Source organism: Ranitomeya imitator, chromosome 5 (genome assembly GCF_032444005.1).
Source record: "Ranitomeya imitator isolate aRanImi1 chromosome 5, aRanImi1.pri, whole genome shotgun sequence".
Lineage (NCBI taxonomy): Eukaryota > Metazoa > Chordata > Amphibia > Anura > Dendrobatidae > Ranitomeya > Ranitomeya imitator.
The window spans coordinates 568,356,265-568,380,609 of NC_091286.1; the positions used below are offsets into that span (position 1 = coordinate 568,356,265).

Here is a 24,345-nt window from a genome sequence, read left to right on the forward strand (position 1 = left end):
GCTGTCTGTGTGACAGCTCTCCAGCGACCAAACAGCGACGCTGCAGCGATCCGGATCGTTGTCGGTATCGCTGCAGCGTCGCTATGTGTGACGGGGCCTTTACTCCTCCTGACAATCAGAGCTGACAATACAAATAGTGATTGTCTAGGGAAAGGAGCAGCGGATCCTGCACCTTTTTGTTATAATGGATCCCGCGGGAGGGAGCAGCGGATCTCCCCATTGTAATGTGACAAGGGTTTACCAACTATTGCCTCTTCCAGCCCTATCCTCCATCAGTCTGTGCGTTCACTGCTTGTTGTCATCGTTCCTCTGATCTCTGCTTACCCGCCATGCTAATATGCTTTGCCTGAGACCTCCTGAACTCATCCTTCTGTCTTGCCCAATGGCTGAATGTTGTCTCTGGAGTCTTTGTCCATTTTAAGGTCCTGATATTGACAGCTGAGATGTTTTCAGATTTGGACAATAATGATCACTTGGTTTATTCGTGTGCTCCCTCTCCCTCCAGTAAGAGACTCTCTCAGCCCGCCGTAGGAGGCCTTCTGGATTCTATCTCTAATATCTTCGGGTAGGTCTTCACCCTCCTATATTCCTGTGCCACGGTTGTGTCCTTTCTGCACATTTTTTTCCTTTTTGTGATAGAATTAGAAAATCTCTGTACTCACTGGTGAAGATCTGTGACGTGTATCTCTGTTGGGAACTAGTGTGTAAATTGTGCTCCAGTTACTTTCCAGCATGGTCGGTCGGGCTATGTTCACAGTTTTTGACGAGTTTTTCAAGTTGAAAATGTTTCAGAAAAGGCTTCATGTTTGGAGGAGTATGTATTTATTTTTATTTATTTTTTTTATATATATTTTGCATTCTTTTTCTGATGCATTCTTGGCATCCTATTTATTGCACTGTCACTACTTTGGAAAGGATTCCTACTAAGACGTAACATGTGCTTTTTTTTCCCACCAACCTGTTCAGAGAAGCAAAACTCTTTAAAAAAAAAAAAAAAAAAAAAAATAGAAAAAAAAGTTTTCCATGATTTTTTTTTTTTTTTTTAGCAGGATTTTGCAGTGGGTTCCCTTTAAAAACTTCTCAAAAGTGTTAGATCTGTTAGATTGTAAGTGTTTTTTTGTTTTTGTTTTTTATTGAAAGACGTAGTTGCAAATGACTTTTGTACGAAAAGTTTTGTGCAATGATAACATTAAACCTAAGGGTGTGTTCACTCTGCGTCTTTTTCCATTGTTTTTTTTTTTTGTTTGCGGAAAAAGCCACTAAAAAACACTTAAAAGAATAAACTTATTCATCTCCTTGCAAGAACTCCTTGCTGTTCATATGTTGCAGCCTTTGAGCTTCTTTTTTCTAGGCTTTTTTTTTTTTTTTTTTTTGCAAGTTAATTTCAACCTTTCCATTTTTTTTATGTGGTTAGCAAATGAGACGTTGCCTTTTTATGATCACTCTTTTAACATGATTTTTCCAGTATGAGTTTAAAAAAATAAATAATAAAATGATTGATTTACATCTTGCCCAAGATATATGCAGTAAGTTGTGTAGATGTCGATTTCAGTTTTTGTAACATTAAACACCGGGTATTCTAAACCTGCGAATTTCCCCGAAGAGCGGGAGGTGTAATAAATGATGGAACATGGCTGCCCACGTCCTTTGTCTTGCTGTTCACTCTCATGAAATTTAAGAATACGTTGTCCTAGCAGACTTAAGGTACCTTCACACATAACGATATTGTTAACGATATCGTTGCTTTTTGTGACGTAGCAACGATATCGTTAAGGAAATCGTTGTGTGACAGCGACCAACGATCAGGCCCCTGCTGGGAGATCGTTGGTCGCTGAAGAAAGTCCAGAACTTTATTTCGTCGCTGGATCTCCTGCTGACATCGCTGGATCGGCGTGTGTGACACCGATCCAGCGATGTCTTCACTGGTAACCAGGGTAAACATCGGGTAACTAAGCGCAGGGCCGCACAAAACTAGGGGATGGGATTTTCCAAAACTCAATTTGCACGTGGTTGAAACGATTGGTGCTTATTTTCGGGGGTGCCACAGATGTCAGAGTCCAGCTATCATATTTTTGTGCTACATTGGAAAATGGGTGATCTGATTAGTCTGTGTGGGATTTTTTTTCTACCTGTCCTTGACCGTCAGTGAACGCCGGGGTCCTGGGTTCAAATCCCACCAAGGACAACATCTGCCAGGAGTTTGTTCTCCCCGTGTTTGCGTGGGTTTCCTCCGGGTTCTCAGGTTTCCTCCCACATTCCAAAGACATACTGATAGGGAATCTAGACTGTGAGCCCCAATGGGGACAGTGATGATAAAGTCTATAGAGTGCTGTGGAATATGATGGCGCTATATAAGCAAAGCATAATAAAGACTGGCTCTGCTTTCTTTAGACTGAAGTCATACAAGCGGCTTTTGATGCAGTTTTTTGAAAACTGAAGTGAGAATAGGATCCATGAGGAATGGAAGAGACAAAGCCGGGATTTTTGCTTTTATCCTACTGGATCCGGTCCTGGCTTTGACTCCAAGAACTGTAGCAGCATCTGCAGCCTTGTCCTGCTGTTTTTATTGAATTACTTCTGGCAGTGTTGAACTTGACAATGGTGTACAAGGCTGTAAATGCTGTGGTAAGCCGTCTGCTGTCAGCTTGTTGAACTCCATTATTTAGCTAAAGTTCCTTTAACACAAACTTTAAGGCTGTGTGCTCACGTTAAACATTTGGTGCAGAAATTTCTGCATCTCTTGAAAGGCAAAACGCTGCTTAAAATATACTCGTTTTTGGTGCAGGTTTTTCCCCCCTTATTAGTATGAGTGAAATTTGCAGCAAAAATGCTGAAAGAATTGACAAGCATAAGCAACATGTGCATGAGACTTCAGGATTCTCGTTCACTTTTTCTCCTTCGCCACATTGGGGGACACAGGACCGTAATGAGTGGCTCGGAGAAAAGGATATTACGGCGAGTACACAAAAATCCCTGTTTTTTGTGATAAATCTGTGCAGAGAAAAAACTAAGGTGCGCGGGCCCTAGGAGTCCATTTACACAAACCAGCAAGCAGCATGACTATTACCGATCAGCGGTCTTTTACACGTCTGTTCACACTGGCAGACCTAAGTAAACGATGCGCACTGAGCAACCTGTAATGGCTCTCTCCGTGCTTAGGCTGCCATAGGTCTCGGTGGTCCCAGTCCTGTTTGCACAGGACGATGCAGATTATTCACCCAATGAACAAACGCTTTCCTCATTCATCAGGTGATTGGCAGCCTGTTTACACAGCAAGACAATCATGAAGCTATTGTTTTTAATAACCAAGCTGTATTTTCACTGCAAAATAAACATCAGAAGAGCAAATTGTTTCTTGTCTTCAGTAACCTTTCCTGCCGGCGGGGCACTAAATAACAGATTCGGCCTTCCATTATGCCATATGCTGTGTCTGTTGTTTTTTGCTAATCTGATAACTGACAGGTCGAGCTCTTTGATGTAATTATTTTACTTATATGGCGCCATCATATTCCGCAGCACTTTCCAGACATTCGTCCTCTGCTTTCTAGGCTAACCACAGACTTCAGGCTCCAGTTCTGGTCGCACTTTCTGAAATGCGTTACCTTTCCATGCGTTTTCTGCTGCTCCCATCCCCCACTTTTTTTTTTTTTATCAGAAACGAAAATGATGATGAGTCGTTCTCTATAGGAACCCTGTGCCTGCTTTGGTTGGATGCAGTAATATGGAAAGCTTTGTGTATTGTTCTGATCCGAGAGTAACCTCTGCCTTGTGTTCTGTCTCTTCCTCCCTGCCCTGCTGTCCCTGCGCCTCGGCCTCCTACGAACTGTCCTTCCAGCTTGTCTGAGTCTCCCCTCTCGGGCCATCATTCTGACACGTCCAGGTGATGCTTCCCTCTCCTTTCTCCTGTCTATACAATCACCCTTTATCTTACAAATGTTGCAAAGTTCTGCTTCTTTCTCATACTTTGTCAGTTGCACATAATATTTGAGACTTCTGCTTGCTGTCGGGGAATGAGGATTTATGGATTTAGATCAGTAGAAAATCAAGGATCCAGCGCCACAAACTCAAATGTGCCTTTAATGGGAACCTGTCACTAGGTTTGCACCATATGAGATGAGGCCAGAACCTTTCACCCTGATACACAGCGTTCTGTATATAAGCCCCCAATCCGTCCTGAAACAAAAGAAAAACGCTTTTTATTATACTCTCGTGCGGTCCGAGCCGATGGGCGTCGCATCTTCTTTCACTGCCGTCCTTCCTTGACCTTTCTTGGCGCCAGCGCACTGCAGTACTTTGCTTAACCTGGTCAGGGCAGAGAGAAGTGCGCCTGCGCAGGGGTGCGATGCCGGCGAGCACTCTGGGTGACACAGGACACATCCTCCACATGAAGCACAGGAGGACGGTATTGAAAGACAAACCAAAACCAGTGACGCCCCTCTGACCGCCCGGCAGGGGAGTGTAATAAAAGGGGTTTTTGTTTTGTTGCAGGCCGGATTGGGGGCTTGTGTACAGAATATTAGAATGCTGTATATGGAGGCTGAAAAGTGGTGGCCGTATCTCATATGGGACAAACATGGTGACAGGTTCCCTTTATTTGTGCGTAATAGCATTCCAGTGAAAATAAAATACTTATGTCCAGACACAATTAGAACTCAGTGAAAGAAGCAGTCAGGAGCCCCTGAAAATACACCGTGAAGATACAACTTGGAATCTACACAGACCTTCTGTGGTTGTGTATAACGCATGTAAACTCCATCAGATCTGTGACTTCGGAGCTTTGCCGGCTTTCAATAATTTACTGCGTTCCCCATTAGTCTGAATTCTGGCCACGATGTCTGGACCGGCAACAGGTCTCTTCACCCTCTGATGTACGTACGCCTTCAAGGCTATAGATTGGGTCAGGAGACAGGCTTGTACGGCCAGTCTGGACATTGGGGGTCTTGACCAGAAGTGTTGAATGTGTGAAATCTGCTTTACAGTGTAATTGTCTTCATAACTCAATAGAACACATGAAAATAAGAAACTTCGTAATTTCTTATCAGAGAAATCTGCTTCTTTCTCCTCCAGGACTGATTGCTTTTTTTTTTTTTTCTTTTCTTTATTTTCATAATTCTCAATTCACAGGTAGATTTTACTTGAAAATTGAGACTTTTAGAGAAAGGCAGATCTCTGTGATAAGATCTATGACGAATTTGCTTATGTGTTCTATTGGTTTCTAAAATAAATCTGAACACTTTGAATAAATGACTGCATTCCGCATTAAACTAATATCATGCATCCGACATTGTGCTGAATACTGACCATGACGTCCGGACCAGCAATGGGTCTGTTCATCCCCTACTAAACAATCTCATGGTTGCCTATAAGGCTATAGCATTCGGGCCAGAAGTATGGTCATTGTGGACACCGGGGTCCATGCTCGACCATAAATATTCACCTTGTGAAACCTGTCGTACACTTCTGCATCGGATGGTAACATCGGAGAGAGATAAAAACAGGTTTTTCTTTGAAATCTTCTTTGAAAATTACATGTGCAGTTCCATGTTAACCTACTAGTGCGTTTCCGGCATGTTGCACACACTTAGTCCTAGAGATAGTCCGCTTTAGGCTGGGTCACATGGTTGTCGGTTCTCTTGTGAGAGAATTGGACCGAGTATGCAAATGACACTCGGCTCAAACTGTCAGTCTGATCCGAGTGTCTGTGCTCTGTGACCTGATCCTCTTGCATATGAGAGACTTGTAGTACTGGTGCAGAAGAGGCTGAGTTAGTACGGAAATTTCTCCATTGCCAGGGCCCGTGGTAATTGGACTGCACTCAGATGACATCCAAGTGCAGTACAATGTTTCACATGCACCCATAGACTTGTATGGGTTAGGTGTGATCCGATTATCAGACACCCTCCCAGCATGCTGCAATTGTTCTCGTGTCGAATCAGGAAATCTGTGTTGCCCCATAGTATAACACTGGGCCAAGTTTTATAAAATAATAATCTTTATTTTTATATAGCGCTAACATATTCTGCAGCGCTTTACAGTTTGCACACATTATCATTGCTGTCTCCGATGGGGCTCACAATCTAAATTCCCTATCAGTATGTCTTTAGAATATGGGAGGAAACTGAGGAAATCCAAAAAACACGGGGAGAACATATAAACTCCTGGCTGATGTTGTACATGGTGGGATTTGAACCCTGGACTCCAGCACTGCAGTGCTAACCACTAAGCCACCGATAAAACATCAGATGGCGCTCGGCCGTGTTATACATGAGCAAGTCCTTAGACTGTCACTATATTTAAAACCCGTAAGAACCAATCACATGTGAACAACCACATAATGGTCATAATTTAGGAAACGCCTGATGCACAAGGCATTACTATAGACATAATGGTATTATCCTCAATATATAATCACCGTATTGTTTCAATATTTTACCCCATTAGGTTGTTTTGGTGTTTAGAAGCAAAAATCCAGTACATTTCTCACATTTTTCTTTTTTTTTTTTTTTGCGCCAATTACCTCCCCTTGCCGGGCAAGTAAGCTTTTCCAACCATTACATACCAAACTGAAAGTTCGGATAAGTTTTATTTTCTCAAATTTTACATTTTCAGGGGCAACCAAGCACTTCATAGAGAAACATAATAAAAGTATCAGTAGGCTGGTATGTTATCGGTTGGAAAAGGTAACCTTACTTGCCCAGAAAGAGAATTTTTCCAAAAATTGTGAGATATGTACTGGATCTTGCTGCTAAACGCCAAACCACCTAATGGGTTAAATTATAGAATTTATACAATGTCTATATGTTGAGGATGATACCATCATATCTCTAACGCCTTGTGCAACAGGTGTTTCCTAAATTAATTATACACATTATATGGTTGTTCACATGTGACTGGTTCTTACTGGTTTTAAGTATAGTGAGAGTGTAGGGTGACTTATCTCTGACTAAGAGCATATAATATGCCGGAAATGTGTCAGAGGGTTAACATGGTTTTGACAGTTAGGGTGATGAATGAGTGGAATAGGCTACTATGAGAAGTGGTGAGTTCTCCTTCAATGGAAGTCTTCAAACAGAGGCTGGACAGACACCTGTCTGGGATGGTTTAGTGAATCCTGCATTGAGCAGGAGGTTGGACACTATGATCCTGGAGGTCCCTTACAACTCTTAACATTCTAGGATTCTGTGGAACTGCAATTGTTTTGTGGTTTTTTTTTTTATTTATTTTTTAAATGAAGATCTCAAAGAAAACCCTGTTAGTTTTTTTTTTTTTTTTTTTATCAGGAGGACCAATTATTTTCCCTACGATATGGTTATTTGTAATTCTTCAGTCTAGACAAGCAGGATTTTGTAATAAATTATATATTGTCATTTTCACATAAACTGGATAATTAAAAAAAGTTTTATATATACAGTACAGACCATAAGTTTCGATGCACCTTCTCATTTAAATATTTTTCTGTATTTTCATGACTATGAAAATTGTACGTTCACACTGAAGGCATCAAAACTATGAATTCACACACGTGGAATTATATACTTAACAAAAAAGTGGGAAACAACTGAAAATGTCTTATATTCTAGGTTCTTCAAAGTAGCCACCTTTTGCTTTGATGACTGCTTTGCACACTCTTGGCATTCTCTTGATGAGCTTCCAGAGGTAGTTACCGGAAATGGTCTTCCAACAATCTTGAAGGAGTTCCCAGGGATGCTTAGCACATGTTGGCCCTTTTGCCTTCACTCTGCGGTCCAGCTCACCCCAAACATCTCGATTGGGTTCAGGACTGGTGACTGTGGAGGCCAGGTCCTCTGGCATAGCACCCCATCACTCTCCTTCTTGGTCAAATAGCCCTTACACAGCCTGGAGGTGTGTTTGGGGTCAGTCCTGTTGAAAAATAAATGATGGTCCAACTAAACGCAAACTGGATGGAATAGCATGCCGCTGCAGGATGCTGTGGTAGCCATGCTGGTTCAGTATGCCTTCAATTTTGAATAAATCCCCAAGTGTCACCAGCAAAGCACCCCCACACCATCACACCTCCTCCTCCATGCTTCTCGGTGGGAACCAGGCATGTAGAGTCAATCCATTCACCTTTTCTGCGTCTCACAAAGACACGGTGGTTGGAACCAAAGATCTCAAATTTGGACTCATCAGACCAAAGCACAGATTTCCACTGGTCCAATGACCATTCCTTGTGTTCTTTAGCCCAAACAAGTCTCTTCTGCTTGTTGCCTGTCCTTAGTGGTTTCCTAGCAGCTTTTTTACCATGTAGGCCTGCTGCACAAAGTCTCCTCTTAACAGTTGTTGTAGAGATGTGTCTGCTGCTAGAACTCTGTGTGGAATTGACCTGGTCTTAAATCTGAGCTGCTGCTAACCTGCGATTTCTGAGGCTGGTGACTTGGATAAACTTATCCTCAGAAGAAGAGGTGACTCTTGGTCTTCCTTTCCTGGGGCGGTCCTAATGTGAGCCAGTTTCTTTGTAGGGCTTGATGGTTTTTGCCACTGCACTTGGGGACACTTTCAAAGTTTTCCCAATTTTTCGGACTGACCTTCATTTCTTAAAGTAATGATGGCCACTCGTTTTTCTTTACTTAGCTTCTTTTTTCTTGCCATTATACAAATTCTAACAGTCTATTCAGTAGGACTATCAGATGTGTATCCTCCATACTTATGCACAACACAACTGATGGTCCCAACCCCATTTGTAAGGCAAGAAATCCCACTTATTAAACCTGACAGGGCACACCTGTGAAGTGAAAACCATTCCCGGTGACTACCTCTTGAAGCTCATCAAGAGAATGCCAAGAGTGTGCAAAGCAGTCATCAAAGCAAAAGGTGGCTACTTTGAAGAACCTAGAATATAAGACATTTTCTGTTGTTTCCCACTTTTTTGTTAAGTATATAATTCCACATGTGTTAATTCATAGTTTTGATGCCTTCAGTGTCAGTCATGAAAATACAGAAAAATCTTTAAATGAGGTGTGTCCAAACTTTTGGTCTGTACTGTATGTATGTACAGTATGTATCTATATCTATCTATAGCTATATATCTTCGGGTGCAAAGCCCAGACAACCCGTCCACTGGTTGTTTTCAGTCCATATGTTTCACAAAACAAGGCTTGAGAAAGGCTCATTCAGAGCCGAAACGTTGAATGGAGATGTGGGCTTAATAAACACCTGCACATTATCTCAATGTATGCTGCCTGCTTTTGTGAAATAAATATATATATATTTTTAAATTTATATATTTATATATTTTTTTCTCTTTCATTCAGTTAAGTGAACATGACAATTTGGCATAATAATCAGTGGTGCTGTGATCTGTTATTACTTGGAACCTGTAGCTTTCCCCTTTTGTATGTGTGTCTGTCTTGCTGACACCAGTGTTGCCTAACACCATGGAGTTATTGTTGCTTTTGTCTCTGGGCTTTGTGGGGGTTGTTTCCCGTTGGTGCGGCCCCTGGCTGTCTATTGTACTGCTGTGAATATGATCAGGTCTCTTTGTATTCCTTGTGTTGGGAGGTAAGGTGCGGCCTTGGCATATGATGATGATGATGATGATGATGATGATGATGATTCCTGCCTGTTTCCTCCCAGGAGGCGCTCTATATCATCCTTTCCAGCCTCACAGGACTGCACAGACACTCAGGCAGGAGGAAACCGGGAGGTCCGTGTTCCAGTTGCGGCTCTTCACACATTTGTAAGTAGTTTCTTGTAAGTCTTCTCTCTCTTCCTGACCCACAGTGTTATATTGTAAATGTCCGGCTGTAGCACAGGCTGAAGGTCCGTGATGAATAGTAAAAGGTCTGAAGCGTTGGGTTCTCCTACAACCCCCATCACATCTCCCAGCAGCCGCACACATCCAGTCACACTCGAGATCTGTGGTGTTTGGTTGTGCCGGTTGCTGACACGATTAGGATTGTCTCTGTGCCGCTCGTCTCCACAAGGTGAAGGGATAAGCGTATTTTGAAGCAATCCTACATGGGACGTAGCAAGGAGATGGTGGAGGGAGAATCTTATATGCTGCGTGATCTGAAGTTTTCAAGCTGAGACCTCATGTGCGGTTTTGCGCTGGTTTTATACCACAAACTATTCTCAACATCATTACCTCCGTGTGTTCCATGATTCTAGTTGTATTGTAGAAATGGTTCTTCCTTTTCTTAATCTGTGTTTTGCTTTTAGGATGCCCATGATGGAGAAGTCAATGCGGTGCGGTTCAGCCCAGGCTCCCGACTATTGGCTACAGGCGGGATGGACCGCCGGGTGAAACTTTGGGAGGTGGTTGGAGGTAAGTTCTGTAGGAGGCCAAGAGTGGAAATTAAAGAGAAGGGAAATACTAAGGCAAAAACTCTCCTGACTGCAGTATTTGTCTGTATTTCACCAATTCTCCCTGTTGTCGGTGATGAACTGTAAAAGGTCTGATTACTCTGCTGTTCTCCTGCAGCCCAAACCCTCCCAGCCGCCCCTCATGTACACCACGCTCTAGTTGTGCTGTGTGTGTTGCCAGGAGTTGCTGACATTTTTGGGTAACCAGTATCTTGCGTCCAGAAGACCCCGGACTCACGATGGCTAGTGTTATCCTACATGTGCCTGATGTCTGGAGGGTGCTGTACGGGGACTGACCATGTACACAGTGTATGATCTCTAGTTTTCAAGCTGAGACAACATGAAACATTATTGCCCCACGTTGCTGAGATGTGAAATCGTTGTCTACAGGTGTTACACAAACATTTCTTGTGTTTTCTCAGATAAATGTGAATCAAAGGGATCATTAACAGGCAGCAACGCCGGCATTACAAGCATAGAGTTTGATAGCGCGGTAAGTACATTCGTCTTTTCATACATGAATATTCGGCAGTGGGATTAGATACGCTGACTGTATCATTCAGTAGGACTAGGTATGCGACCGGTATCACGTGCTGAGATTAGATACCGGGCTCAGCAAAGGGGCTATTACGTGGAGAGATTAAATATGTGGACTGCATCACATGCTGGGATTAGATACGCGGAGCGTGCCCAGTTCACAGCTGGAGGCAGCCACAATGAGGGAGACATCTACCGTACTATCCTATGTCCAGGGGCTGCTATATTTACCATGTGTAAGGCTGTGTGCACACGTTGCGGTTTTTCCCGATAAAAACGCTATAAAACCGCAAAAAAATTCATACAATAAGCATCCCATCATTTAGAACGAATTCCGCATGTTTTGTGCACATGATGCGTTTTTTTCCGCGAAAAAAACGCATCGCGGTAAAAACCGCAGCATGTTCATTAATTTTGTGGGGTTTTTTTTCCCGGATTTCCCACTACAAAATGCATTGGGAAATGTCCGGGGAAAAAACGCGGCAAAACCGCATGCAGATTTCTTGCAGAAAATGTCCGGTTTTTCTCAGGAATTTTCTGCGAGAAATCCTGAACGTGTGCACATAGCCCAAGTGTTGTATTCACATTTTACACACCAGCCACTAAAGTGACAGCCCCCAGCGCCTGCAGGAAAAGTTAATAAATAAAATGTTGAAACTCAACAACGAAGGTCGGATCAAAATCGGCAATACACATCTGAATCAATGAAAAAATCAGACCATTCTCTGACATCCAAGTGTGGTCTGACTTTCTTGGACTGTCCGAAATTAGAAAGTGGATTTTTTTTTCCTCCCCTACACGTACGAGAAACTGGTGAAATTCAGACCAATCTGATCCAAGAAATCAGCCCATTTTTCTCTTATGTAGGATAATCAGACTTAGTTTGAGGGGCCTCAACTGAGCACATCTGCCCCTTTGTTTTAGTGATTTTAGGGCTCTCTGGACCTCAATCAATCAAAAGTGCAGTTATACTGTAAGTACAGATTGCACATACTGTAGCTATAGAATGTGGATGTAATGATCTAGATATTAAAAGGGTTTTTGTTCCCAACAAAGTACATTTTAATGGATAGATCTTGGAATAATAATTACTCTGTCGCCTCATTGGGGGACACAGGACCATGGGTGTTATGCTGCTGTCCACTAGGAGGCCACACTATGCATAATCTGAAAATGATTAACCGTGGCTCCTCCTCTGCAGTATACACCCCTGGACGGCGTCAGCCTTCTCCAGTTTTTGCTTAGTGTCGCATAGGAGGCACAGCTAAAAAAATTTTTTTACTCCGTTTTTCTCCCGACGGATTACAGATGAAGAAAAGTGGGTCTCCTGTGAGACTCCCGGCATGGCTCCTTCCTCGACCCCCTATTATTGGGTGCCCGGTTGAAGTAGAGATGGCTATTCCCCATGTCGCTCCTTCCCCAGTCCCTCGGGTGCTGGTTCGAAGTCGAGACCCCCCTCCTTCCCCAATTCCTTTTGGTTTTTGGGTTGAGGTCGAGGCGAGTATAAAGCCCTCTGAAGGTGACAGCAGCACCCTCCCTAATCCCCCTCTGGGGGCATTAGGTTGAGATGCCTCAGGTAGGGCCTGTACAGGCAGCACTCTGCAGCTCCCAGCAATGGGCCAGCACACTGCGACTCTGCATCCAGGGACCCCAGCCCAGCTGCGGGCTCCTGTCGGGGCCGGGAGGAGTGCAGGCAGGCATGGCACAATAGAGACACAGGGCTCCCTGCACCCATGTCTCTTCGGCAGCACCAGCTCTATACTGCTCAGGGGGACCCCTTACAGTGCCCCCCTTCCGCTTATAGCCCCTCTGCTATCCTGCTTTTAAATCCTTTCTGGGCATCAGGCATCTAATTTCGGCTGCGGCTTTGGCCTAGCTGAAGTCGCCACCTCCTCTCCGCCCACCGCCCCGCCCCCTGGATGACAAATATGAGACTCCACAATGTCAGAGGGGGCGGATCGAGACAGAAAGGGTGCGTTTTTACACAGCTTTGCCGCCTTTTCTCTCAGCTCTCCGCTCCCTTCTCCTCCTGCCTCTTCTCCTCGGCGGCCATTTGTACTGCAGCAAGGATTAAAGGGACACTGTCACCTGAATTTGGAGGGAACAATCTTCAGCCATGGAGGCGGGGTTTTCGGGTGTTTGATTCACCTTTTCCTTACCCGCTGGCTGCATGCTGGCTGCAATATTGGATTGAAGTTCATTCTCTGTCCTCCATAGTACATGCCTGCACAGTGCAATCTTGCCTTGCGCAGGCGTGTACTATGGAGGACAGAGAATGAACTTCAATCCAATATTGCAGCCAGCATGCAGCCAGCTGGTAAGGAAAGGGTGAATCAAAAACCCCGCCTCCATGGCTGAAGATTGTTCCCTCCAAATTCAGGTGACAGTGTCCCTTTAACCCTGCATCTCCCAGTCAGCAGGACCTGGACCAGGCCAGCCAGTCTCCGGGGGGTACAGGACTGTGGATCTTCGGCACTGGACCTATGGGCAAACTGGTGGGGTAAGATCACAGCTGGGTTGTTTTACTCAGCTGTGAATCCATATTCCCTATAAGGCTCTCCTATAGGTTCCTCTGCATAGCTACCCCTGTAAGGTCCTCTGCATAGCCAGCCCTTCTGCACTCTGCACTATGCCGGGCTCAAGGTCCAAGAGAACCAGGCAGGACTGCTATTATGCGTTCTGCACAGCCTGCAGGACCGCTCTCCCCAATGGCAGCATGTACCCGCCCTGCCAGGACTGCACTCAGACTACTGTGTCAGAGCCCCAAGAAGTCCCTGCCAATGCTTCGGTGTCTAATGCCACGCCGGAATGGGTCACTCAGATGTCGCAATCTATGACGCAGTCTATAGATAACCTAACCTCCACATTGATTCAGGCTCTGCAGAGTCATGCCTCGGCTTTGACCGTTACCCTGCAAAGGGAGAGCTTGACTCAGGGACTGGATGACCCTGGCACATCCACGTCTAGGTCAGGACGCAAGCGTACCCATAGGTCAAGTCCATCTGCGTCATCCCATAGCATACGGTTATCCCCTTCTAGGGAGAGACACCGTAGTTCCAGGTCATCTAGACCGTCCCCTTCCAGCGGCAGACAATGCTGATCTCCGCAATCCCGGACCAGAGAAGGCCTCCGCCCAAGCTCACCCAGCAGGGGACGCCTCAGTGATACACAGGATTCGGAAGGCATCTGTGACTCCGACAGGGAAACGGAGGGGTCCCTGATCCCAATCCCCCCTAGCAATACAGCGCTAGTTGAGGACTTAATATCTTCCATCCATCGGGTGCTGGACATTTCTGATCTGCCACCAGAGGCCCCAGAACACAAGATTTCCTTTGAAGGACCTCTGAAGCAGCCTAAGGTTTTCTCTAACCACCCAGAGTTTAAGGCAATCCTTAAAAAGCAGCTCTCACAGCCTGAGGAAAAAATTCGCTAATCGCAAATATCTGGAGGCGAGGTACCCCTTCCCGTAGAAGGATACCAATGAATGGACAGACCCACCCGAAGTGGACCCCCCAGTCTCTAGACTAGCAGCACAGACCCTCCTTTCATTGCCAGATAGCTCAGCCCTCAGGGGCGCAGCAGACCGGCAGGTAGAACGCATGGCTCGTTCAATTTTCGAGGCTGCAGGGGCATCCCTGGCTCCCGCGTTCGCCTCAAGTTTGGGCTGCCAAAGCTATTCTGGCCTGGGCCAAAAATTTACAAGCTGGCCTCCAAGCATCCGCTCCTGAGCTGTCGGACCAAGCGGATCAAATAGTCGTAGCAGATTACATGCTTCATGCAGCTCTGGATTCAGCAAGGGGTGTAGCGGGGATAACATCAAACGCCATCACAATTCGGCGTATCCTCTGGCTGCGGGAATGGAAAGCGGACGCAGCCTCAAAGTCCCTCACACACCTCCCCTACCTCAGTGGGCGACTTTTCGGTGAACAGTTTGACATGATGATATCCAACGCCACCGGGGGTAAGATTACCTCTCTTCCCCAACTGAAACCTAAACGCACTTACAAGAAGCGTAACCAAACTCGATTCCGATCCTTTCGGAACTCCTCAGGCTGGTCCGTCTCGCGCCCAGCACAAAATCGAGGGACAACTCCCGATCGACGCAAAGGTCGGGCAAGACCTGGCAGTCAAAAGCAGGCCAGTCTAAGCCCAGAGGAGGAAAATCTCAGACTTCCTCCTCATCATGACTCTCAGACTCCGGAAGACACCACACCCGTAGGCGGACAACTTTTGCTCTTTCATCAAGTCTGGCTGCCTATTACAGAAGACAGGTGGGTCAGGGAACTAGTGTCTTCCGGATACAAGATAGTTCACCTCCAACCCACCGGACTGATTCTTCCTCGCTATCCCCCCAAAACCACCAGCCAAGGCTCGTGCCTTCCGACAAGCGGTCTCCTCACTTTTTCAAGCAGGCGTCATAGTACCGGGCCCCACGGCCGAGCGCTTCCGAGGGTTCTACTCCAATCTATTCGTAGTCCCCAAGAAAGGAGGCAGCGTGCGGCCCATACTGGACCTAAAACAACTCAACAAATATGTACGTGTCCGTCACTTCCGCATGGAGTCCCTTCCGTCCATCATTGCCTCCATGGAGAAGGGAGAATATCTCGCCTCTATAGACATACAAGACGCATACCTGCATATACCTATTGCACCTGCCCATCAGAGATTTCTCAGGTTCGCAATTGACCAGGACCACTACCAGTTCGTGGCTGTCCCTTTCGAACTCGCCACGGCTCCCAGAGTGTTTACCAAAGTCATGGCAGCCACCATGGACGTCCTGCACTCCAGAGGCATAGTAGTCGTTCCATACTTGGACGATCTACTCATCAAGGCTCCCACCTTCAAGGACTGCGAGCTCAGCGTCTCAATCACAATCGACACTCTGAGTCTCATGGGCTGGTTAGTCCACCTACAAGTCATCAACCCCGAGTCAGTCTCTGACCTTCCTGGGAATGCTATTCAACACCACCAGGGGTCTAGTGCTCCTTCCCAAGGACAAGGCACTGGCTCTCACCCTCCTCCGCAAACCCCCTCGATCTCTCCGGTTTGCCATGAGTCCTTGGCAGGATGGGGGCAGCAATAAAAGCTGTCCCATTTTCCTAGTTTCACCTCAGGCCTCCAACTAGCCATCCTCAAGTCCTGGGACAAGAACCCTTTCTCTCTCGAACGGGAGTTTCGGCTAACGTCGTCAACCAAGAGGTCCCTGCACTGGTGGCTCAGGCCAACCTCGCTAGCAAAGGGGAAATCCTTTCTCACGGGTCAATGGAAGGTTCTGACAACCGATGCGAGCCTGACGGGTTGGGGTGCAGTGCACCTACACCACAGGGCAAGTGGTCTCCAGTGGAAGCGACAATGCCCATCAACATCCTGGAAATTCGTGCCATCTTCCTGGCATTGAGAGCATTCCATCACTTACTGGCAGCCTCTCACATCAGAATACAGTCGGACAATGCCACGGCTGTGGCATATGTCAATCACCAAGGGGGGACCCGCAGTACCCAGGCGATGCAAGAAGTGTCACACATCCTCCACTGGGTGGAGGACACAGGGTCGGTTCTCTCGGCGGTCCACATTCCGGGTGTGGACAACTGGGAAGCAGACTTCCTCAGCCGATGAGGACTAGACTCGGGAGAGTGGTTTCTCCATCCCGAAATTTTCGCCAGATCTGCCATCGCTGGGGAACCCCAGATGTGGACCTAATGGCATCCCACTTCAAAGCCAAGGTCTCCAACTTCATGGCCAGAACACACGATCCGCGGTCGCTCGGAGCAGACGCTTTGGTTCAGGACTGGACCCAGTTCCAGCTTCTGTACATTTTTCCACCTCTCCCCCTGATATCCAGAGTAGTGAGGAGGATCAAACAAGAGGGAGTTCCAACCATCCTAATCGCACCGGACTGGCCCAGACGTACATGGTACGCCGACATCGTACAACTTACAGCAGACGCCCCCTGGCGCCTCCCCGACCGCCCGGATCTTCTATCACAAGGCCCGTTCTACCACCAGAACTCAGGGGCTCTCAATTTGATGCCATGACCCTTGAAACCTGGGTTCTAACCCAGGCAGGGCTCTCGCCGGACGTCATTAGGACCATGATCAGGGCACGAAAGCCAGCCTCTGCCAAGATTTATTACCGTACCTGGAAAGCTTTCTTTACCTTGTGCGAATCTCGTGGCCAGACCCCATTTTCTTATTCCCTCCCCAAATTACTTTGGTTTTCTCCAATCGGGTCTGGAGGCCAGGCTGTCCCTGGGCTCGATTAAGAGCCAGGTGTCAGCCCTCTCAGTGCTTTTTCAAAGGCGCATTGCTACCAAGCCGCAAGTAAGGACTTTTCTTCAGGGGGTTTCCCGATTGGTTCCCCCCCTAGAGACGACCACTAGAAACGTGGGACCTCAACCTGGTCCTGACAGCATTGCAGGAACCACACTTCGAACCCCTTAAGGTGTCCCGCTCCGCCTTCTATCCCAGAAGGTGGTTTCCTGGTGGCAATCACCTCGCTACGCAGGGTGTCTGAACTGATAGCACTCTCCTGTAGACGACCCTTCCTGGCTTTTCGCCAGGACAAGGTAGTTATCCGTACGGTCCTATCCTTCCTTCCGAAGGTGGTGTCCAATTTCCACCTCAATGAGGAAATTTCTCTGCCTTCCCTTTGTCCGGTCCCGGTTCATAGTGGAGAAGGCTCTGCATACGCTTGACCTTGTCAGGGCATTGCGTATATATGTGTCTAGGACTGCGTCCTTCCGGAGGTCTGATTTTCTCTTTTCCTTCTTCCGGAAGGCAGCAGCAAGGGTCTGCCGGCTTCCAAAGCTACCCTTGCCAGGTGGCTCACATCCACCATACAAGAGGCCTACCGCCTTAAGAATTCTCCTCTTCCAGCCGGTATTACGGCACACTCTACACGGGCGGTAGGGGGTTCCTGGGCCATTTGGCACCAGGCTTCGGCACAGGCGGCCACTTGGACTAGCCTACACACGTTTACTAAACACTACAGGGTTCATACCCAGTCCTCAGCGGACGCGAGCCTGGGTAGACGTGTTCTGCAGGCGGCGGTGCCCCAAGTATAGGGGCCTGTCTGCACAATATTCGTCCATTGCTTCCCACCGAGGGACTGCTTTGGGACGTCCCATGGTCCTGTGTCCCCCAATGAGGCGACAGAGTAAAGGAGATTTTTGTGTACTCGCCGTAAAATCTTTCTCTTAGCCTCTAATTGGGGGACACAGCTCCCACCCTTTTGCCTTTCTAGGCCGTTGTTACTGTCAAGTTCTCATATTGTTTTCTTGAGCTCGTACATAGTTGTCTTCTTACAGGCATGGTTATATTATTCATGTTACGTTCCTCCTACTGCTTTTGCACAAAACTGGAGAAGGCTGACGCCGTCCAGGGGTGTATACTGCAGAGGAGGAGCCACGGTTAATCTTTTTCAGATTATGCATAGTGTCGACTCCTAGTGGAAAGCAGCATAACACCCATGGTCCTGTGTCCCCCAATGAGGCGACAGAGTAATTATTATTCCAAGATCTATCCATTAAAATGTACTTTGTTGGGAACAAAAACCCTTTTAATATCTAGATCATTACATCCACATTCTATAGCTACAGTATGTGCAATCTGTACTTACAGTATAACTGCACTTTTGATTGATTGAGGTCCAGAGCCCTAAAATCACTAAAACAAAGGGGCAGATGTGCTCAGTTGAGGCCCCTCATCAAACTAAGGGCTTATTCAGAAGTCTGATTATCTTACATATGGGCAGCATGGTGGCGCAGTGGTTAGCACTACAGCCTTGCAGCGCTGGGGTCCTGGGTTCTAATCCCACCCAGGACAACATCTGCAAAGAGTTTGTATGTTCTCTCCGTGTTTGCGTGGGTTTCCTCCGGGCACTCCGGTTTCCTCCCACATTCCAAAGACATACTGATAGGAAATCTAGATTGTGAGCCCAATCGGGGACCGTGATGATAATGTGTGCAAACTGTAAAGCGCTGCGGAATATGTTAGCGCTATATAAAAATAAAGATTATTATTATTATTATTATTATTATGAGAAAAATGGGCTGATTTCTTGGATCAGATTGGTCTGAATTTCACCAGTTTCTCGTACGTGTAGGGGAGGAAAAAAAAATCCACTTTCTAATTTCGGACAGTCCAAGAAAGTCAGACCACACTTGGATGTCAGAGAATGGTCTGATTTTTTTCATTGATTCAGATGTGTATTGCCGATTTTGATCCGACCTTCGTTGTTGAGTTTCAACATTTTATTTATTAACTTTTCCTGCAGGCGCAGGGGGCTGTCACTTTAGTGGCTGGTGTGTAAAATGTGAATACAACACTTAGGCTACTTGCACACAATCGGATGTGATGAAATAAAATGTTCCTGTGCTGAGAATCTTATAAATGTGCCCCTGCTGTGTACTGTGTAATGGCTGTGTCTGACCGTACAGGGACATGGGCTGATCATACCACATCTCCTGGGCAGGGGGGACACAAATAGAGGATACAGACAGGGAAATCCTGTTTTAACCTCTTAGTGACAGAGCCAATTTGGTACTTAATGACCGAGCCAATTTTTACAATTCTGACCACTGTCACTTTGAGGTTATAACTCTGGAACACTTTAACGAATCCCGCTGATTCTGAGAGTTTTTTTCGTGACATATTGTACTTCATGTTAGTGGTAACATTTCTTTGATATTACTTGCGATTATTTATGAAAAAAACGGAAATATGGCGAACATTTTTAAAAATTTTCAATTTTCTAACTTTGAATTTTTATGCCCTTTAAATCAGAGAGATATGTCACACAAAATAGTTAATAAATAACATTTCCCACATGTCTACTTTACATCAGCACAATTTTGGTAACAATTTTTTTTATTTTATTAGGAAGTTATAAGGGTTAAAAGTTGACCAGCGATTTCTCATTTTTACAACAAAATTTACAAAACCATTTTTTTTAGGGACCATATCACATTTAAAACTTCAGAGAAAAAAGACAGCACCACAATGGATAGTGAAAAAATAGAGACTCACATCTATTCTGCCTTCTGTAGCGACGTTTCGGTCCACAAACCTTTATCAAGCACTGTGGACCGAAACGTCGCTACAGAAGGCAGAATAAATGTGAGTCTCTATTTTTTCACCATCCATTGCGGCGCTGTTTTTTTTTTTCCTCTGAAGTCTTGGTACTTTGTCCGGGATGGGCTCCCTGGCTCTGGACATGCGCCCCTCTGTCCGCTGAGACCTTAAGAAAAAAAAGGGTGCGGTTTTGACTTTTTTCTGTCTTGACTCATATCACTTTTAAAGTCACTTTGAGGGGTGTACATGACAGAAAATACCCAAACTTGACACCATTCTAAAAACTACACCCCTCAAGGTGCTCAAAACCACATTCAAGAAGTGTATTAACCCTTGACGTGCTTCACAGCAACTGAAACAATGTGGAAGGAAAAATGAACATTTAAGGCTACGTTGACATTTGCGGTGCGTCGGGCGCAACCGCGGCGACGCATGCACCATGCGCCCCTCTATTTAACATGGGGGGGCGCATGGACATGCGTCTTGTTGCGTTTTGTGACGTATGCGTTTTTTGGGCGCAAACGTCAGGGCGCAGAGGACGCAGCTTGTTGCATTTTTTTGCGCTATAAAAATGAACGCATGCATCACAACGCAGCGTTTTGCGTGCGTTGCGTCGCTGACGCAGCACACAACGCAAATGTGAACGTAGCCTAACTTCTTTTTGCAAACATGTTACTTCAGAACCAATTTTTTTTTATTTTCACAAGTGTAAAAAGAGAAAATGAACCACAAAATTTGTTGTGCAATTTCTCCTGAATACGCCGATACCCCATATATGAAGGTAAACCACTGTTTGGGTGCATGGCAGCGCTTGGAAGAGAAGGAGCGCCATTTGACTTTTTCAATGCAGAATTGGCTGGAATTGAGATCCGATGCCATGTCGCGTTTGGAAAGCCCCTGATGTGCCTAAACAGTGGAAACCCCACACAAGTGACACCATTTTAGAAACTAGACCCCTTAAGGAACTTATCTAGATGTATGGTGAGCACTTCAAACCCCCAGGTGCTTCACAGAAGTTTATAACGTAGAGCCTTGAAAATAAAAAATCACATTTTTTCTACAAAAATGATATTTTCGCCCCCAAATATTTATTTTCACAAGGGTAACAGGAGAAATTAGACCCGAAAAGTTGTTGTGCAATTTGTCCTGAGTATGCCGATACCCCATATGTGGGGGTAAACCACAGTTTGGGCGCATGGCAGAGCTCGGAAGAGAAGGAACGCCGTTTGACTTTTTCAATGCAGAATTGGCTGGAATTGAGATCGGACACCATGTCGCGTTTGGAGAGCCCCTGATGTGCCTAAACAGTGGAAACCCCCACAAGTGACCCCATTTTGGAAACTAAACCCATTAAGGAACTTATCTAGATGTGTGGTGAGCACTTTGAACCCCCAAGTGCTTCACAGAAATTTATAATGTAGAGCCGTGAAAATAAAAATCCTTTTTTTTTTTCCTCAAAAATAATTTTTTAGCTTGCAATTTTTTATTTTCCAAAGGGTAACAGGAGAAATTGGACCACTAAATTTGTTGTCCAGTTTGTCCTGAGTATGCGGAGACCCCATATGTTGGGGGGGGGGGGAGAAGGGGCACTGTTTGGGCACACATTAGGGCTCGGAAGGGAAGTAGTGACTTTTTAAAAGGCAGACTTTGATGGAATGGTCTGCGGGCGTCATGTTGCATTTGCAGAGCTCCTGATGTACCTTAATGGTAGAAACCCCCCACAAGAGACCCCATTTTGGAAACTAGACCCCCCCAAAGAGCTTATCTAGATGTGTGGTGAGCACTATGAACCCCCAACTGCTTCACAGAAGTTTATAATGTAGAGCCATGAAAATAAAAAAACATATTTTTTCCCACAAAAAAAAATCTATTCACCCCCAGATTTTTACTTTCACAAGGGTAACAGAAGAAATTGGACCCCAAAATTTATTGTGCAATTTATGCTGAGTACGCTGATACCCCACATGTGGGGGGGGGCACTGTTTGGGCGCATGGCAGAGCTCGGAAGGGAAGGAGCGCTGTGTTGGATTGCAGACTTTGATGGAATGGTCTTAGGGCGTTTTGTTGTGTTTGCAGAGCCCCTGATGTACCTAAACAGTAGAAATCCCCCATAAGTGACCCCAATTTGGAAACTAGACCCCCCCAAGGAAAATGATTTTTTTAGCCCCTGTTTGGGCACACATCAGGGCTTGGAAGGGAAGTAGTGACGTTTTAAAATGCAAAAGAGGGGAGAAGCCAGCGCCGCCTATGGTCAGAACGCAATACATAAAGTGCAAATGCACATATTGATTTCTAACTGTATTTCAAAATGAGACATTTAGCAAACAATTGATCAATTCTTTGCGCTACCCCGCCACATCATGGCATTCTCATAATGGGGCAGTCCTACTCTACGTTTTTTATATTCGCTGTGCCATAAAGGCCTCCTAAACTAATTAAAAGCAAGACCACATTAAATGCAAGCTGTACCTGAAGCATTTCTGAATCACTCCCGTGGTACCAGAGGGGCAAGCGAGGATAAAGGTTGACCAGGTCCAGGCATAGACATTTCAGGTCCAACCTCCACACTGCCCAGCCAGCACCACAGATAAAGGATGAGACAGGCTGAAACACAGGTGCATAATTAAACAGCGCCCAGGGAAGTGCTGCTGTATGTGTACAGCAGCCTATCAATCACAGAAACACAAAGAATGGCGCACTTTGATTGAATGGTCTGCTGGTGTCATGTTGCATTTTCAGAGCCCCTGATGTACCTAAACAGTAGAAACCCTTTCCCAAGTGACCCTATTTTGGAAACTAGACGACCCCCCCCCCCCCCCCCAAAGGAACTTCTCTAGATATGTGGCGAGCATTTTGAACGCCCAAGTGCTTCACAGAAGTTTGACGCAGAGCCATGAAAATGAAAAATCATTTTTTCCCCGCCCCCAATTTTTTATTTTCGCAAGGGTAACAGGAGAAACTGGACCCCAAAAGTTGTTGTCCAATCAGTCCTTAGTATGCTGATACCCCATATGTGGGGGTGAACCACTGTTTGGGCGCACGGCAGAGCTCAGGAGGGAGGGAGCACCATTTGACATTTTGAACGCGAAATTGGCTGTCGCGTTTGGAGACACCCTGGTGTACCTAAACAGTGGAAACCCCCCAATTCTAACGCCAACCGTAACCCCAACACACCCCTAATGCTAATCCCAATTAATCCATAACCCTAATCAAAACCCTAAGCCCAGCATACCCCTAATCATAATCTCAACCCTAACATCAAACCTAACCCCAACCATAACCCTATAACACCCCCCCCCCCCCCTCCCCACCTATTTACTTTTTTTTTTATCACTGTGATCTCACAGTGACCAAAATAAAACAAGAGGAACAATCTTCCTCTGCTGGCCGACACATCACTGCAGGCACACTGCGCATGCGCCCGCCATTTTCTTCCCGCCAGCCGAGACCCCAAAGATCTGCCGGGTGCCGGCCAGCGGGCGCACTGCGCATGTGCCCGCCATTTTTTTCCCGGAAAAAGATGGCGGCGCCCAGCGGGAGCCACAAGGAGCATCCGGGGAGACGGGTGAGTATCGGGGACCCCATTTCTCTGTCCTCTGATGTGCGATCACTAGGGTTGAGCGAAACAGATCGTTCATTTTCAAAAGTCGCCGACTTTTGGCAAGGTCGGGTTTCATGAAACCCGACCCGACCCCTGTGTGGGGTCGGCCATGCGGTACGCGACTTTCGCGCCAAAGTCGCGTTTCAATGACGCGAAAAGCGCCATTTCTCAGCCAATGAAGGTGGACGCAGAGTGTGGGCAGCGTGATGACATAGGTCCTGGTCCCCACCATCTTAGAGAAGGGCATTGCAGTGATTGGCTTGCTGTCTGCGGCGTCACAGGGGCTATAAAGAGGCGTTCCCGCCGACCGCCATCTTACTGCTGCTGATCTGAGCCTAGGGAGAGGTTTCTGCCGCTTCGTCAGAAGCAGGGATAGCGTTAGGCAGGGTCCATTAACCACCAAACCGCTTGTGCTGTAGCGATTTCCACTGTCCAACACCACCTTTTGTTTGCAGGGACAGTGGAAGCTACTTTTTTTTTTTTCCTCAGCGCTGTAGCTCATTGGGCTGCCCTAGAAGGCTCCCTGATAGCTGCATTGCTGTGTGTACGCCGCTGTGCAAACCAACTGCTTTTTTCAAAGCACAAATCCTGTTGTTCCTTCCTTTCTGCACAGCTATTTTGTTTTTGTACACACTTTTGATTTAATTTGTGCATCAGTCCACTCCTTATTGCTGCCTGCCATACGTGGCTGAGATTAGCGTTAAACCACCAAGGTGAATGTCTACTTATTTCTCTACATTTCAGTTCACTCGTTGTGTATGTCCTATTCTAATGTATAATGTATAATGTTCTTCTGTCAACTCCACTGTCATG

At 46.1% G+C, this 24,345-nt stretch overlaps 1 protein-coding gene and 2 non-coding genes across 7 annotated transcripts in view; all 3 read left to right on the forward strand.

The window, feature by feature from the left end:
• ATG16L1 (autophagy related 16 like 1) overlaps window positions 1–24,345 on the forward strand; it is a 90,205-nt gene that overhangs the window by 33,391 nt on the left and 32,469 nt on the right. For 2 of the 5 annotated variants that reach the window (XM_069727769.1, XM_069727771.1), the window contains 4 exons: window positions 506–565; window positions 9,595–9,697; window positions 10,180–10,285; window positions 10,746–10,816. In XM_069727769.1, coding sequence (XP_069583870.1) covers window positions 506–565; window positions 9,595–9,697; window positions 10,180–10,285; window positions 10,746–10,816 — 340 coding nt within the window. Of the gene's footprint in view, window positions 1–505; window positions 566–3,835; window positions 3,881–9,594; window positions 9,698–10,179; window positions 10,286–10,745; window positions 10,817–24,345 lie in introns of all 5 variants that reach the window. The other 3 variants (XM_069727770.1, XM_069727773.1, XM_069727774.1) reach the window with 2 other exon arrangements.
• LOC138639857 (small Cajal body-specific RNA 6) lies at window positions 9,780–10,051 on the forward strand. The gene has a single exon (XR_011313385.1). It is a non-coding gene; the product is annotated as a small Cajal body-specific RNA 6 (non-coding RNA).
• Window positions 10,392–10,661, forward strand: LOC138639858 (small Cajal body-specific RNA 6). Its single transcript, XR_011313386.1, has one exon. It is a non-coding gene; the product is annotated as a small Cajal body-specific RNA 6 (non-coding RNA).